Below are 16,880 nucleotides of genomic sequence, written 5' to 3'. Positions count from 1 at the left end.
ATAATTTCCCATCGATACTTGAAATGTTTGAGTTTAAAATAGGGAAAGGAAAACAGGTTAAGGATAAAAATAGATTTCAAAGCAGTATCCAAATAACATGTAATGAAGTAAGAGGGACGACTCATTGCTACTGTGTATTAACTATCAGAGTCACTTCACTCACTCGACTATATGTCTATAGGAAGTATAATTTTAGAGCTGAATATAAAAGCATCACACATTTAAAATGACCAAAAAGCATCTTTAAATAAAGTACCTTTCCCCCACTTTTGGCCATTAATTCCAGTGAGTGAACTCTCACTTGTATCAAAGTACTTAAGGCCATACACTTACCCCCAAATTTGCCAACTAATAACTTTAAAAGAAACGATCAGCACTTATCCTTCTAGTGTTAAACTTTGCTTACTAAAAGCTATAGATATTGCCATCTTACAGTCTTCTTATAGAGAAGCAGCTCTGAGCTTACTAAACTAGTAGGAATATGACAAGAAAACTCTTGGGATTACTGAAATAGCTGTTTTAACTACTAGAAAGACTACACAGGTGGTTCAACAGAATTTACTTGTATATTTTCCATTTTCTATCCTACTTGAAGGCATAGGATAGCTTTGTATTAGCTTTCTACAATACCATGGTTTAAATGTAAACTAGATGCAATACAACTTTTATACAACTTAGGAGATTAAAAAACGTCTGCCTTGCTCGTCCACTGAAATTCTTATTCACTGCTAATAGTGGGGTATGGATGTTTAGTAAATGCGTATGCTTTTACTCTCTTCATTATCAAAAGTCTTTTAAAGTGCTATCAAGCAGCAAATAAGTTGCATCACCTCTCTGCTTATTAAAGGTAAAGGTGCTAATTCCTCATGGTAGAGGTGCAAATTGTGAACTCACAAGAGGCACAGTTTAACAGTAAGTAGAGCATGAAGAAACAGTAAAAGTGGCCTAAGTACAGAGTTGGACAGAACAAACCAATTTATAACTGCTCAATTGAAAGCAATACAGGTGCATTCAAAAATGAAGTTTGAGATTATAAGTGTTTAGAATCAAATTTGAAGAATTTCTTGATAAAATATAAATCTGTTCTTTTGAAATTGGAAATGAAACTATCAATTGATTGAGAGCTAGAGACTTATTAACCCCTCCTACATAGATAAGGAAATAAGTGACAAAGTCTCTTGAAGTTATGTATTTTAACAGCTTTACATGTAATATTCATATATAAAAAACTTTAAGTGCTTTTCTCCAATTTAAAAATCTAAAGAATTCAAAAATAAGGCATTCAATATTTGAAAAAAGTACAGATTTACAAAATGTGTATATTCTGTCATGAAAACTCCACACCAACATTATACACTTGGAAAAAAATACAAACAGGATATATTACAAATTTATGTAAGCAATAACTTAGTTCACACCATGCAATAAAAAGTACATTAATCAAGATACACAAGCTTTTATAGGTTCTAAACTGAAGGGCTTTTCTTCTGCAGAATCCTTAAAACTGGTGGCACTTAAAATTTGTTAGCCTTTCTACTGAGAGGTAAATTATACACAACAATGATGAAAAAGATTAACAGACCAGTTGTCTATTATGAATCATTCCAGCTTTGTTCAACAATGGCTGAAACTCTTTTCTCATATTCTCGTTTGTTTTCCTGATAGAGTTGTGCTGCCTGGCTATTAGCTGGACTGTTTGGATTTGGTTCATCCAGCAGAGACTAAAAGGAAAGAGAGAGAAAAAAAATAGAGTTGCAGAGTTGTTCTTTGCATTAACAGGGGTCAGATAAGGAGCACAGAAGTTATATAAAATGGCAGAAATTAGTATGTCTTACATATTTTTAGGTCTAAATAAGTTCAGAAATGGCTTGATAAATACAGTGAGAAGATTCCTACTGCTAGAAAAAAGCTTCTAAAACAGATCACTCTCAATTGCTTTAAGACCTTTGGAATAAATTGGAAAAGAATATCTTCCTTAGCCTACTAACATTAAAGTAGGAAGCGAGCAGTTTGATTTGCAGATTTGGTTAATATACACCACCTATAAATAGCTTAGTAACAAACCTTTTCCAACATTAAGCTCTATTATTGTAGTTATTTGGCAAATGTCTCACTATAAGTTAAATAATCTTGTTTCCTTTAATCAATAAAACATATCTAGCAGCAAAGGGATGAAATAGGAAGGTTAAAAACAATGTTTATAAGATGACCCCAATTAAAGCAAAGCTTTAAAAAGGTCACAAACCAAAACATTACTTCTGCTCTTCTCAAATCCACATAACTAAAACATACCTCTCTCCACCCCTCCAGAAAACTATCATTCAAGGTCCACTGTGAAATATTCTGCCAGAGTGCTTTGGCAAATAGTTATGCTGCTTTCTTTTACATATATGCTAGAGGCCCGGTGCACAAAATTTGTGTGTGGGGGATGGAGGGTCCCCTCAGCAGGGCCTGCACCCTCTCCAATCCAGGACCCCTTGGGGGATGTCCGACTGCAGTCAGACATCCCTCTTGCAATCCAGGACCGCTGGCTCCTAACCACTCACCTGCCTGCCTGCCTGATCACCCCTAACCACTCTGCCTGCCAGCCTGATCGCCCCTAATTGCTCTCCCCTGCCGGCCTGTCCCTAACCACTCTCCCCTACTGGCCTGATCGCTCCAACCGCCTCTGCCTCGGCCCCCACCACCATGGCTTTGTCCGGAAGGACGTCTGGAAGGATGTCTGGAAGACTTTCAGCCTAATTAGCATATTATCCTTTTATTAGTATAGACAATTTCTTGGATGGGGCAGTATTCTCAATTCTCTGCACTTGGCAGTTTCTTGAGGTCCCTATGGGTTTTTTTTTAAGCAATCATCTTTTATCTTTCCCTGAGATTTTTCATTCTTCTCCACAACTTCTGGCTATACTTCATGGGCACAAATACTTGGCCTGTGAGAACATTAACTTACACATAAACAGGAAAATAATTGTGGATTTGATCTAAGGTGGTCACTAATGAAAAAGGAGACCAGACATCTGAAAGTCATGGGTTTTTTGTCTGAGCTCTGCCACTGGTTATCTCAGGGCTGGGAAAGTTAATTTGCTCACTCCGTCTTTAGATTATGCTTAAAAGAGCTGATTGGATACCACAGAGTCTTGAAAAACTATGATGCATCTTAATACACACTTACCTGAATTGAGGTTAAAATAGAAGATACATCATATGTTGGACTCCATCGATTCTGAAGGATATCTAAACATATGCTACCATCAGCATACACTGCAAAGACAACACTAAAACTGGTTACATACTAACTTTGTCATATCTATTGAGAAAGCTTTACCACAAATAGAACGCTTGGCCCACACAGAAGTTTTGAAAATTAGGCAATAACTAAACCCCATCCTCACAGGAAAACCAGTCCTAAATAAGGTCTCTTATTTTGTACCTTCTCATGAGGAGGCTGGGTGCGAGTTAAAACTTTTTCAACATTCCATATAGTAAATCTGTTTAAATTCCCTATTTCTAAATATTCTTAAATAAAGCTTTTTTTTTGGGGGGGGGGGGAGTTTATTTATTTAAAAATATATATTTTATTGATTTCAAAGAGGAAGGGAGAGAGACAGAAACATCAATGATGAGAGAGAATCATTGATCAGCTGCCTCTGGCACATCCCACCCACACTGGGGATCGAGCCCACAACCCAGGCATGTGCCCAGACCGGTAACTGAACCTGGGACCCACCCTTCAGTCCACAGGCCGACACTCTAGCCGAGCCACACCAGCTAGGGCTAAAGTTTATTTTTTAACACAGCAATTTCACTCCCAGAAATTACTCTAAAAGAAATAATCATGAACATACAAAATTTTATTTACAAATGTTCACTATAACACTCTTTATAAGTGTGAAAAATTGGAAACCACCTTGTGGCCCATAAAGAGGGGACCTGCTAAATGCTACATTCATATAACCACTGCCACACTAGTCAACAGAAATGATACACATCTACCCTATGTTAACTAATGTAGAAAGACATCCATAATATATTACCTTAATACTGTAATTTTCCAATTATTTATATAGGATAATATAATTCCATTTATAGTAAAAAATTATAACTATCTTCATTTGAGGTGTATGCAGTTGCAAAAACATTTGTAAGATTAAGTGTCAAAATGTAACTAGCAGATAACTGTGATAGTAGAATTATGAAAGATCTTGTTTTAACTTTTCTTGTATTTTGTGATGTTTTTGCATTGAGTATACATTCCTTTTATAATTAAAAAAGAAAAGTAATTAACAAGTTTTAGAAGTCTTTAGAGCAAGCCAGATCACTCTACATAAAAACAGCAATGCAGCTTTTGGGAGCAGGGGGAGAAGACGAAGCAAAGTATACTTAAATGCTGTCATACCACAGGGCTCTATCCTTCTTACCCATTACTATCCATGTGCTAGGTACTTCCAACTGTTAGCTTTAGACCAGATCGTAAAAACTCAGCTTAAAAACAAGTCAATTTACTTAGTATAAATCCAAAGGAACATCACATTTAGGAAACCCAGAGCAAGTATCACACCTCTGTAAATCCCATGAAAGTATAAAATGATTTTTAAGTTTTGAACTAGTAACTACTTTTGAGAAGTAATCAAAAAGTAAACAAGCCCTAACTGGTTTGGCTCAGTGGATAGAGCATCAGCCTGCAGACTCAAGGGTCCCAGGTTCGATTCCGGTCAAGAGCATGTACCTTGGTTGCGGGCACATCCCCAGGTGGGGGTGTGCAGGAGGCAGCTGATCAATGTTTCTCTCTCATCGATGTTTCTGGCTCTCTATCCCTCTCCCTTCCTCTCTGTAAAAAAATCAATAAAATATATTAAAAAAAAAAAAAGTAAACAAGAAACCTAGGGACTGATGAATAAATAAAGTGCACTATATCCATACAATGGAATATCACTCACCATAAAAGAAAATGAAGTAGTTATGTGTTACAACATAGATGAACCCTGAAAACTAGCTTGCTAGCTGAAGTTAGTCACAAAGAACCATTTATATTACATGATTCCGTTTATGTAAAATCTCCAGAATAGGCAAATCTATAGAAACAAAAAATAAGTCAATGGACTGCTAACAGGTATGGGATTTTTAGGGGAGGGTCATAAAAAAAGGGTTCTAAAATTGGCCCAGCTGCATGGCTCAGTGGTTGAGCACTGGCCTATGAACCAGGAGGTCATAGTTCGATTCCTGGTCAAGGGCACATGCCTGGGTTGCAGGCTCAATCCCCAGTAGGGGGCATGCAGGAGGCAGCCAATCAATGATTCTCTCATCATTGATGTTTCTATCTCTCTGTCCCTCTCCCTTCCTCTCTGAATTCAATAAAAATTATTAAAACAAACACTGAACTGTATATTTTAAATGGGTAAAGAGCATGGCATCTCTCTATATAAAACCCTAATATGCAAATAGACTGAACGGCAGAACAACCAAACTGAACAGTCGCTATGATGTGCACTGACCACCAGGGGCATGAGTGGAACATGGTGGGCATTGGCTGCAGCAGGATGGAGGAGCAGGTGAGCGGGGGATGCCAGACCAAGGTGGGGTGCTGGTCGCTGTCATCGGGGCAAGCCTCTGGTGGTTACTGAAAATTCTTTGCTCCCGTGCTCTGTGGTCCCATCTGGTGCTCGCACCTGCTGCTGGCACCAGCCCTGCTCACACCCACTGCTGGCGCCAGAACTGCTGCCGGTGCCCAGCGCTGGCCCTGATTGCCCGAGGGTTTCTCAACCTCCCCCTGCTCCTGAGGGGCGATTTAGGGAGCAGCTGCCCCTCGCACTTGCTGACAACTCTGGCCCTGCTTGCACCCACTGCTGGTGCCAGCCCGAATTGCTCTGCACTGTCAGGAGGTGCGAGTGGGGCCGGCACCATCAGTGCATGGGAGCAGTGGTGGCAGGAGCGGGGCTGCCAGCAGACAGGGAACCAGGGGCCGCAGTGGGAGGGGCAAGGCAGGGGCGCAGAGGATGGGCCGAGACCCATCCTATGCCCACCTCAGCCTCGCAGTCCACAGTTCCTTTCAAGGTGTATGAATTCGTGCACTGGGCCCCTAGTATGAATTATATTTCAATAAAGATGTTAATAAAGTAAACCAGGAAGTTAACAATAAAAAAGTACTGATAGCAGAAAAAAGGGAAACGATGCTATTAATATTAAATGATCAAAAATAACAATATAGTTTCTCCATAAATCTATTAATCCTACACCTATACACATATACTCCCTGTGCATTCTACAGTCTATTCCACCTTGATTTACAGAGCCCCCTTACTATAATTTGGATTGATTCAATATAAAGTCTAAGCCAGGATAAAGCAACAGCAGAGTAGTAAGCAACTTGGGAATTTCCCCAAAACAGAAACAAAACATTCAATTAAACCTGTTTTGGCTTTAAAAGAAAAAAAATGGCAGCTGGAAGGAAAAAGCAAAAGAAATTAAATCTATTATTGGGAAGTCACACTGGTTCCACGTACACAGAAAGACTCCTCTGAGTAGGGAGATCTACCTGCCTATAGCCCACTCATGCAGTTTGCAGTACTAGACTTCATGCAATCAGAAAGACTTCTGAATATGTGCCTTCTGAAAAGAAGTTAACTGATGAGGAAGATCACATTGAAATGAGCAAAAGGTTACAAAAAGAGAGCTTAAATATTTTGGAAAATAAGTCTTTCAGACAGTAACTTATAATCCAGGAATAATATATTAAAAGTAAAGAGCACAAAGTCAGGGAAAAACAAATTTAACTACAAAAGGGTCCCTCAGCAATCATTTATGAAAAATAATAAAATAAACTTCTGAAAGTGAAAATAGGAATGAGAAAAAAAGAGTAAAACTATTTTAAAAAGCCTTAAAAATACACAAACCTTTGATCCAGTAATACCACTTCTAAAAACTTATTCTAAAGAAATATTCAGGAGTATTTGAGAAGATTTATTTTCAAGAATATCAAAAGTGCTGAAAACCAACAACTGGACACTGATTAGATAAGTTATGGCAAACTCAGAACATTTTGTAGCCACTAAGAATGGTGTAGAAATATTTAATAAGGGAAAATGTTCATAGTATATAAAAAATTAGGTACTTAACTTTATTCAGAACATACTAATTTTGTACAAGCATTTATTTGTGTTTTTCAAAGCTAAATTTTAAGTGACAAATTCTTTTCCACATCTTTCACAGTTCTACAAATAAATATTACTTTAAAATCAGAAGTTATTAAAACAAATTTATCTCAAATTTGGAACCTTGGTAAGATTTGTGACTAATACTGATCCGGAAACAACATCTGGAAATGGGCCCTTGGAGTGAGAACTATGGGGTAAGACCTAGAAGGAAGGAAACAAGCTTTTCCCCTCTCCCCTTTATCATTTGCAAAGTCAAACAAAGTTGCTACTTACCATTTGGATGAAACATTTTGGATAAAAACCTAACAGTTGGTGGTTTATTTGGATATTCTTCAGAAAATTCTATTACTAGCTTGAAAGTACCTAGATAGAAAACAAACCAAAATAATTATAGTACAGACAAGCATAACTTTTAAATCTCTTCAATGAATTTTCAACCCATACTGGTTTTTGCACCACATAAAAATTCATGTGAATTTTGGTTTAGCATATGAAACATACTAATATACTTCAATTTATGTCAGAATGACAACACACATTGCATTGGCAAGCATAGGAAACTAACACTTTCACATACTATTGGTGGGAATGATAACTGTTACATTTTTAAAAGGCAATTTGGTTCTAGCTACTAAATTTAAAATGCACATTTGGACAATTTATTATAACTTAGAAGAGGGGAGGGTGCCCAGAGGATTTTTGAGAGTTGGTGACTACCACATACAAAGGACTCAGATTGGAGACTTGGGAGCGAATGTAAAAGGTCTGTTCTGTCCCATAAGACTCCCTTCACTTAAATATGCCAAGAATCAGTACTGGTAAGCTAAGTGTAACTGCCTACTATTGTTGGTTATAGACCAACATAGTACATTTTGGTCAGTCTATATCAGTATTTTTTGGTCAATAGAAGCATAGGCATTTTTTTAAAATTATGCATTTTAACAAAGTAAATCTGTTCACAGTAAACAGAAAAGTTAAGAACTCTCAACTCCAATTTCAAATCCATTTCACAGAAATAACACTACTAGTGGTTTGGGGTTTGTTTTTTAGACTTCTTTTGTGTTTATTCACTATCCAAAGTCCTTTTATTTTGAGGAAATTCACCTTAAAAGTGAGTAGCTTAGAAAGGTCCTCCCTCTAGCTACAACCCCTTGGAAAAACTTATTCCTAACGAAGTCAATGAAAGTTTAAACCATTCCATGTGTCTCTCCACAGTTCTTTCCCTTATGTCACCAATGCCATTTTTTTAAAAAAATGCCAACTATAACTAAAAAAAATATTTAAAAATAATCTACTAAAAAATAAAAATTTAAAAAATAATCTAAACAACAAAACCTTAACCTAATTCTAAGCTCCTGGCTTCAGTTTACTAACATAAGAGGCATGTATTTAGTAAAATATTTTATTCTTTATCTTCTTCACTACTCATATTTGATATTCAAACTCTACCTCTTCACAATTTTTTGTTTGGAAATTTGGAATTAGGGAGGTTAAAGATATAAGCAAAATAATAGGTGGTATCTATTTCATATTTTGATATATTAATAGAGGTACTATGAAATGTATAGTGAAGTTTACATTTTAATTCTCTTTAGTTACAAAAATGTACTATGTAAAAATTTCAAGTAAACACAAATATGAAACAGCTATTTTTAAGTTCTCCCCCTATTGTGGGGTCTCCGGACCCCCCTTTTTTATTAATCCTCACTTGAAGTTCTTTTTCCAATGAAATTTAGAAAGAATGGAAGAGACAATCACAATTATGTAAATGAAAGAGACATACATCGATTGGCTGCCTCCCACACTGGCCCTGATCAGGGCCAGGGATCCAGCCTTGCAACGAGGCACACGCTCTTGACAAAACCAGCAGGCTCTATCCACCGAGCCAAACCGACTAGGGCTCAGGACCCTTTTTACATTCTCATTCCACCAAGCCTCAATGTGAAGTCACTGAATGTGAGGCTGGAAAGAGATGCATGCAATAGCATACCATTTTATGGTATCTCCACCAAAAATAAAAAATAATTTCATTTTAAAATATTGGCTCTCTAATAATCAGCTTGCAAAAATTCCCAAAACTTTTAACAATCTGTTTTTACAAATCAGTACAAGCTGCCCCCAGCACACCAGTGGCTGTAACTACCAATATGTGTTGTATTAGAAATTATAACTCAGAAAAATCTTAATATATCAAGAACTATAAACTTATTACACATTTACCTAAGTAACATTTAATGAGAAAAAACAACAACAAATATCTTCTCACCAAGTTAGTGAGAAGTGAAGTATTGTTTTATATTTTTTGCAAATCTCTTTAATGACTATTTTAACAGAAGACAGCTGGATTCTCTTAGTTTCTTCTGTATTCAATCTGTTGCAATATGCTGTTTTGGTTGAGGAAAATGAAGATCAGGCATCACACAATTATATAAATGAAAAGGAAGGGAATACTTTCACAGCCTTTTCAGATAACTAGGTGTTTTTTTTATATTAAACCAAAGAAATGGTAAGTTTTTAAAGGTTAGTTGCAATTATAATCTGAAACCATATAAATAAAGCTTTACATCATCCACATTTGGAAAATATTGGTTCACTGTTCAGCTGCTCTTGACCTAACAGCTCACTTAGATCACTTTTGAGAATATACCTGCCAAATACTCAAACCTAAATAATCAGTTTGTCTGTCAGTCATTCTTTCAAGTGAGAATGTTCCATGAAAAAAGCAGTAGTTCAAGTTGCAACTCAAACAACTGCAGAAGTATTTTTCCTCCAGACAATCATCATATTTGGTATACAAGAAAAGTGCTGTATACATACTTCCCACTTCATCACACAGAACATTAAAAAGATGTATACTCAAGGATCAGAATTTAATAATATTACTAATTTCCACTTTTTCACCAAGAGATTAGGTGAAACTGGCATTTTTTAAAATATAAAAAGTACCACTTAGTACAGTTTGGTGCCACTGTCTTGATTTATGCCAAGACACTAAACTGCTTAGGTCCTGGTTTTAGTCAATAATGCTTTTGTACCACCAGTACAAATGTCAATACAGTGAAAAAAGGCAAATGTCTCAGTATTGGTATGAGCACAGTTTTGATCACATTGAACCCCTGAAAGGGTCTTAGGGACCTTAAGGGGTTTTTGGACCACTCTTGAGAATAACTTGGTGCAGAGTAAAAAGCTTAAGTCCTTAAGTACCTCTATTTAATTCCTAACCCTGACCTAGAGGTAACCACTGGTAACAGAGTGGTACATAATCCTTTAACATGACAGACACACTTGCATATATGTACTATTGCAACATACATTATTCTGTAACATCATTTGGTCTACCTTATTCTTTAACAGGTATATAATACACCAGAGTCTAGCTAAACCACAATTTGCTAACCATTTCCTCTATTGGGCATTCAGGTTATCTCCTTAAAAATGGTGCTGCAATCAGTATCTTTGTACAAATATCTTTGCTACATTAATGATGAAGCCATTTTGATAATTAAAACAAACCTGTTTAACAATTCTTTTTTAGAACTGGAAATTTGCTTTTTTAAAAAAATAACATATTTTTAAAAAGTATGCAAGAATGCTGTTTACAAGTGTTGAATACCAGTTGTATATGAAATTACTGGCAGCTTTGTGTATTTAAGAACAATTTCAGCTCAACATCCTATCAATACAGATGACAAAGTTAAAAAAAGAAAAAAAAAAGCACGATTACCCTCTCCTAGTGTTTACCACAGGAACATTGTTAGCATGCTACAAAGGCCATCCAAATTTAAACTATTATCAACACAGATCCTATGATCTAGGCTTAAGGTTCTATAGCCAAATATTAAGGTAACAGAGTGGTAACAAAGGTGATCAAGCTGATGGGAGGAGAAAGTCTTGTAAACTCAGTAGCAGTATTTAATTTTAATTTGACCTATTAACAATAAAGAACAGTTTGAAGTAGATACATTGGTGTTATAATTTTCTACTTTTGTTGTTGTTATTAATCCTCACCCAAGGATATTTTTCCACTTATTTTTAGGGAAAGTTGAAGAGAGAGGGAAAGAGAGAAACATCGATGTGAGAGAAACACATCCATTTGTTGCCTCCTGCAAGAGCCCCCACCAGGGCCCAGGCCGGGGGGGGGGGGGGGGGGGGGGGGGGGGGGGGGAAGGTATGTGCTTCTGATCGGAATCGCACCTGGGACACTTCAGTCTGCAGGCCAAGCCAAACCAATTAGGGCATAATTTCCTACTTTTTAAAAAGCCTCTTAACACTGTAGAAAACATGAGAATGACTTACCATCTTCAAAGGGTGTCCCTTCTGGTCTGAAAACAAGAAAATTTCTGATTAAAACACGTTTTTAATTCTTTTGTTCTGCTTTTTCCTGATTTTCAAGAGTGGAAAGGATAAACTCAAACAGAAAGAGGGGCTCATCCTGACAATTTGTGGAGTTTTTAAGATAGTGTTAATTTAGTTATCATCTTAGGCCTAAATTTTTACAGATTTAGGCATAAAAGGTTAACTTTTATTTTCTAAGTTTTCCTTTTAGGGTAGCTTTACACACACACACATACACACAAAAAATGTATCATAATTTTAGCACAAAAAGAATTCAGCTCCCAAATACCAACAAGTTATTTTGTAAATATGTGCATTCTTAACACAAAAGGTCCTATTTTAATTTACATCAGTAAGATGGAAATCAATACCCTTTAGTTTAAGTATGTTACCAAAGCAGCATGTTCTGCTTTTTAAAAAAATCCTCACCCAAGGGTATGATGTTCATTAATTTTAGTGAGGAAGGGAGAGAGACGCATAGATGTGAGAGAGGAACTTCGATTGGCCGGGCCTTTAAGAGCCTTGACTGGGGATGGAACCTGAAACCTAGGTATGTGCTCTGACTGGGAGTCAAACCCACAACCTGTTACGCATTGGATGATGCTCTGAGCCCCTCTGCTAGGGCAGGTGTGTTCTATTTTTCTTTTCTTTATTTTTTTTTTATTTATTGCTTAAAGTATTACAAAGGGTATTACATATGTGTCCATTTTATAGGTGTGTTCTATTTTTCAACAGAGCAATTTCTAGTTCAAACTGGATAGACATAACTAAATCAAGAAAGCCAGTTTCTTTTGCTCAATCTTTTCCTGGCCTCCATACCCCAATTTCATTTTTCCTAAGCAGCAGCATGAAGTTTAATTATTACTTGCAAGGCATATTCAGGTCTCAAAGAAGCATGTTCACAGCCTGAATTTAAAATAATAACTTTAGAAGGAGAACTACCCTCTTTTTCCCACTAGTTTTTAAGGCAGACCCTTACTTGTAACTAATTCAGAGGCAACTCAGAATTGTTTATGAAAATACTCCCCTTTAAAATTAAAGATCTAGCACAAAACCCTAGTTTTTAAAAAAGGGTGAAATAAAAAAAGATCAATTCTGAGAAAACCAAAGAAAAGGCATATGGAAATTTTAAATTAAAAAGCATATATGCAATATATATGTAGAATGTAAGACTGCTTCTCAGAGACTTCATTCAGCTACAGGCATACTCATTTTACTGCACTTCACAGATGTTGCCTTTTTTTATGAACTGAAAGTAAGGCCCTCCACCAGCCAAAAAAAAAAATTGCTTTATTGTGGTAGTCTGGAACCAAACCCACAGTATCTCTGAGGTATGCCTGTATTTCATACTGGGCTACGAAACGTTTTTTATTTAAAATCTTGTCATAGTCTAAGTTCTCAATGTTTTTGTTCCTAGCCTTTTTATAGTTCTAATAAATACAAGCATAAACACTTGCTTGGCACATTTTGTATAAAATCATTTATCTCTTCTCCTTTAGTTTCAAATGGTATTTTTATAAAGTAAAACCCAAAGTTGTTATAAAATCTTATGTATTTTAAAAAAATATATTTTTATTGATTTCAGAGAGGAAGGGAGAGGGAGAAATAGAAAGATCAATGACAACAGAATCATTGATTGGCTGCCTCCTGCACGCCCCCTACTGGGGATCCAGCCCGCAACCTGGGCATGTGTCCAGACTGGAATCGAACCCGGGACCCTTGAATCCACCAGCCGATGCTTTATCCACTGAGCTAAACCAGCTAGGGCTATAAAATCTTATGTATTAATTGCAAATGCAAATAAATTTTATGTAACCGATAAAGCTTTTATGGCAATGTTTTTTCTAATTTACTTTGCAGTTTCTGTAAGGTCCCCATTCCACCTCAGTCTCTTTTCCTAGTTGCTCATTTTTAAAAACTCACCATACCTAGCAGTTGTTTTATCTTTCAACTCACCCAAATATAACTGCATTCCACTGCATGATGTTGTTTTCAGATGGTGCGCCACTGACACCCACAGGTGGGTCCTCTTGCAATCTAGAAATCCATAGTAGTAATTTTAAAAGTTGAACATTTGGGCCACTAAAAAGGCCAAATAGAACACCTATAGACTCTATACCAGCTGTGGGCAAACTACGGCCCGCGGCCGGATCCGGCCCGTTTGAAAAGAATAAAACTAAAAAAAAAAAAAAGACCGTACCCTTTTATGTAATGTTTACTTTGAATTTATATTAGTTCACACAAACACTCCATCCATGCTTTTGTTCCGGCCCTCCGGTCCAGTTTAAGAACCCATTGTGGCCCTCGAGTTAAAAAGTTTGCCCACCCCTGCTCTATACTATCTGCTCTGAGACACAAACAAAACCTATTTCCTTGTTTTTACGTTGAGCTGGAATAAACCATCTGACAATAAAAAAAAACTTGCCCAGGTACATACTTATTAGATACCACTACAAATCATCTAGAATGCTAAAGGGCTTGGGAGTATCCCTCTTCAATTACCATCAAGATTAAGATATCTTTCAACAACTAATATATGTATAGGCTGCCCTGAACCAAAAATAAAAAACCTCAAGTGCAAAAAACATTTTAACAGAAGCATCTATTTTGCTGCTGTAATGCAGACTGTGAGTGCTAAGGATGGCTATTTGTGCAACATGGCCACCAAACCTCCTCCTCCTCAAAACAAAAAAATCCTCAGTGTGACCACTAAAGGACTGAAAACACTTAATTCAATTTGATTAGGAAAGTAGTTTCAGGCAGGAGAGCTACTTTATCCCATTTGCTTCAATTAGCAATGGCTTTCAGAGTAATCAAAATTGCTTGGTTTTCCGTCAGTCCTTATTTTAAAGGCGCTGCACGAACACTAAACCTACCTCTGAGAGCAGGAGACTCAATACAAAACTATCTTCCAACATCAGTCAAATTCTTGTAACCTGAGGACCCTTGGAAAATTACCAAAGGCACCCTGTGTCCAATACAGAATAAAGCAGAGAATCACAGCAAATCAGGGTAACAATAGGCACGAACTGGAAGTTTCATTATTTGAATTTCACTCATCTGAATTTCAGCTAATTTGAAATCTACTGATTTCAAGCTTTAGATGACTTTTACATGAAATAGGGCATCTCCTTTCAAAGACTCAGTAAAAAATAAACGCTGTATTTTTTCTCTCTATATATATATATGTGTGCAGTGATTGTCATGTGGTATACTTTCAAATCAGTCCACATAAAAACAAGTTATTTTTAGTCAGCCTGGGCCACGAACAGAAGCCTTACAGGAATGATGATGCTGGACGCCCACCAAAGGTAACCGGCTGGGAGAAGTGACAAATATATTCAATGATGATAAACTGGTCAAAGCCCAAAACAATGGCTTCCAAGGCCTCACCTACGATTTTATCATGGCCAAGTTGAGAGGTCACTTCCTGAGCCGCTGATTTAAGTTTCTATACTACAGATTTCGTCTCAATCACGGCAGGTCTCAGAAAAACAGAGGATCGCAATGCCAAGTTTTCTATTACTTTCCCCCCACCGTACCATAAGTAAAAGGTAAACAACTGAAAAAAAAAAAAAGTCCCTTCCTCCTCACCACCCCCCACCCCTCCTAACAAAACCCTGCTTTACAAAAGGAGGCCCTGGGAGGATCAGGTTAGCGCCTGCCTCGGGGCAGGCGTTCTTCCAGGCTTTGGAGACTATAGATAGGGCTTTATGCACCAGCCCCGGAGCGGAGTTCCAGAAGGTCCTGGCAGCCGGCGCTGCCAGCTCGGTCCCAGGCCTGAGCCAGTTCTCAAGGTCCTGGCCGGCCGGCGGGCGGGGGAGAGGGAGGGGGAGAGTCGGGTTTCGGAGGATGGGTTAACCACCTCCGACCTCCGGAGGCTGACCCACCCTCCCTGCAGAAAGGGGGGGGGGGGGTGCTTTTCGCCTCCACCCTGCCCCTCCGAGGAGACCGCAGGCCCGTCGAGCCAAGTTCACTGGTGGAGTCAGCGAGGAAAAAGCTTCTGCAAGGGCTCCCTTTTGGGGTCTCGAGAAGGGGTACCGCAGGGTGCGGGCGCGGGGGTAAGGTTTCAACGGCAGGGAGACAAGTCAGGCAGCTGGCCGAAGCGGGCAGCGGGGAATCCTAGGTGCACACAGCCTTTTTTTTTTTTTTTTTTTTTTACTTTTGGGGAAGGAGGGATAGCGGAGTGAGAAACCAAGAATGAAGGAGTGCGAACGGGGGTCGGAACTGGCCTCCCGTCGCTCCCGGGGGCCCACAGCCGGCCATCTGAGGACCCAAGAGGAAGGTGTCCCGGATCCGCGTCCGGTAGGCCCGCAGCTTCGGGGAGGAGCCGTCGTCCAGGCGGAGGGGAAGGGCCTTACCGCTTGAAATCCCGCATGAGCCTCCTCCGGGCGGGGGTCGACATGCTCCACAGCTGCCCCGCACTCCGTCTGAAAGAAAAGAGTCCCGCGCGGCCCCCCCACCCCCCGGCGCGGCGGCCGAATCACTGCGGGTCACCGCCACGGAGGCTGCACAAACAACCCCGCAATGACGTCTCCCTCCGCCGCCTCCAGATCCCTCCGCCCTCCGCCAGTACCACGGCGCGAGGGGGGGAGGAAAGGGGGAGGGCACGGGTGAGAGCTCCTGGGGTAGCTTTTCAACAAGATCCTGCCATTGGTGCTCCCTGAACTAATTGGAAAATGAGTATTCTCTGTGTTCAGACTAGATATTGTGGGTTAGGAGACAACAAATCGGAAAAACCACCCAGATGCGTCCCCTTTCACTAGGTTAGGTCCGACCGAGTGGGGAGAGGGGGACGCAAGCGGGTTGGAGATTTCAGGCGAAGGAGGTGGGATGACGTAAGGTCACGTGATCTACCGGCGGCGATGTCAACAATCCACCCCTGAGGGGGAGGTGGCGAAGTAGCCAGAACCACGTGCCCCTATGACGTGATTAGAACTGGTAAAGCGAGAGCTACGCTGCACCTGAGTCTCGGCCAGGTATTTGAAGCAGGTAGTTAAACTGACCGGATGGGCATACACCTGTATTAGTTTTCCAAACATTTGGTCCCATGAACAGGGAGGGCAATGGGAGAGGAAGAGGTTCTGGGGAGCGAAGCATGTTTTGCCTAAGTCTCTTTAACACAGAGCTAAAAATAATTTGGAATTGTAATCTCCTTTGGTTGGTTCAAAAGCTTATCAAATCTAGTACATAAAGTGATGGGACCACCATTTTTTTATTTTATTTTTTTATTGCGGTATTGAATGCTGAGACCCATACAAAGTAAAATCCCCTGAATACAAAGTAAAATCTTCCTTAGGGGCACCAAATTGCCTGTGTGTGCATTGCAGTGGGGTTTCCAGGGTTGGAAATTATGGGCAAAGGTAAAAAAAATGGTGTAGATTCAGATCTGGG

General features: G+C 39.0%; 1 protein-coding gene across 2 annotated transcripts; it reads right to left on the bottom strand.

Moving 5' to 3' along the window:
• Positions 1-542: 542 nt before the first annotated feature.
• Positions 543-16,031, bottom strand: UBE2B (ubiquitin conjugating enzyme E2 B). 2 transcript variants are annotated; one of them, XM_081090954.1, is made up of 6 exons: positions 15,848-16,031; positions 13,443-13,523; positions 11,448-11,473; positions 7,425-7,514; positions 3,173-3,261; positions 543-1,721 (listed from the first exon to the last, which is right to left on the bottom strand). In XM_081090954.1, exons 1-6 carry the CDS (start codon positions 15,889-15,891, stop codon positions 1,593-1,595), a joined length of 459 nt encoding a protein of 152 aa, XP_080947080.1. In that variant the 5' UTR covers positions 15,892-16,031; the 3' UTR covers positions 543-1,592. The 2 variants fall into 2 exon arrangements, with proteins under 2 accessions (XP_080947080.1, XP_080947081.1); XM_081090955.1 differs by having other exon boundaries at positions 3,173-3,234.
• Positions 16,032-16,880: the final 849 nt, after the last annotated feature.

The sequence above is a fragment of the Myotis nattereri genome (assembly GCF_964212035.1).
Source record: "Myotis nattereri genome assembly, chromosome: 5".
NCBI lineage: Eukaryota > Metazoa > Chordata > Mammalia > Chiroptera > Vespertilionidae > Myotis > Myotis nattereri.
This window is presented reverse-complemented; position numbering and strand designations above follow the sequence as displayed.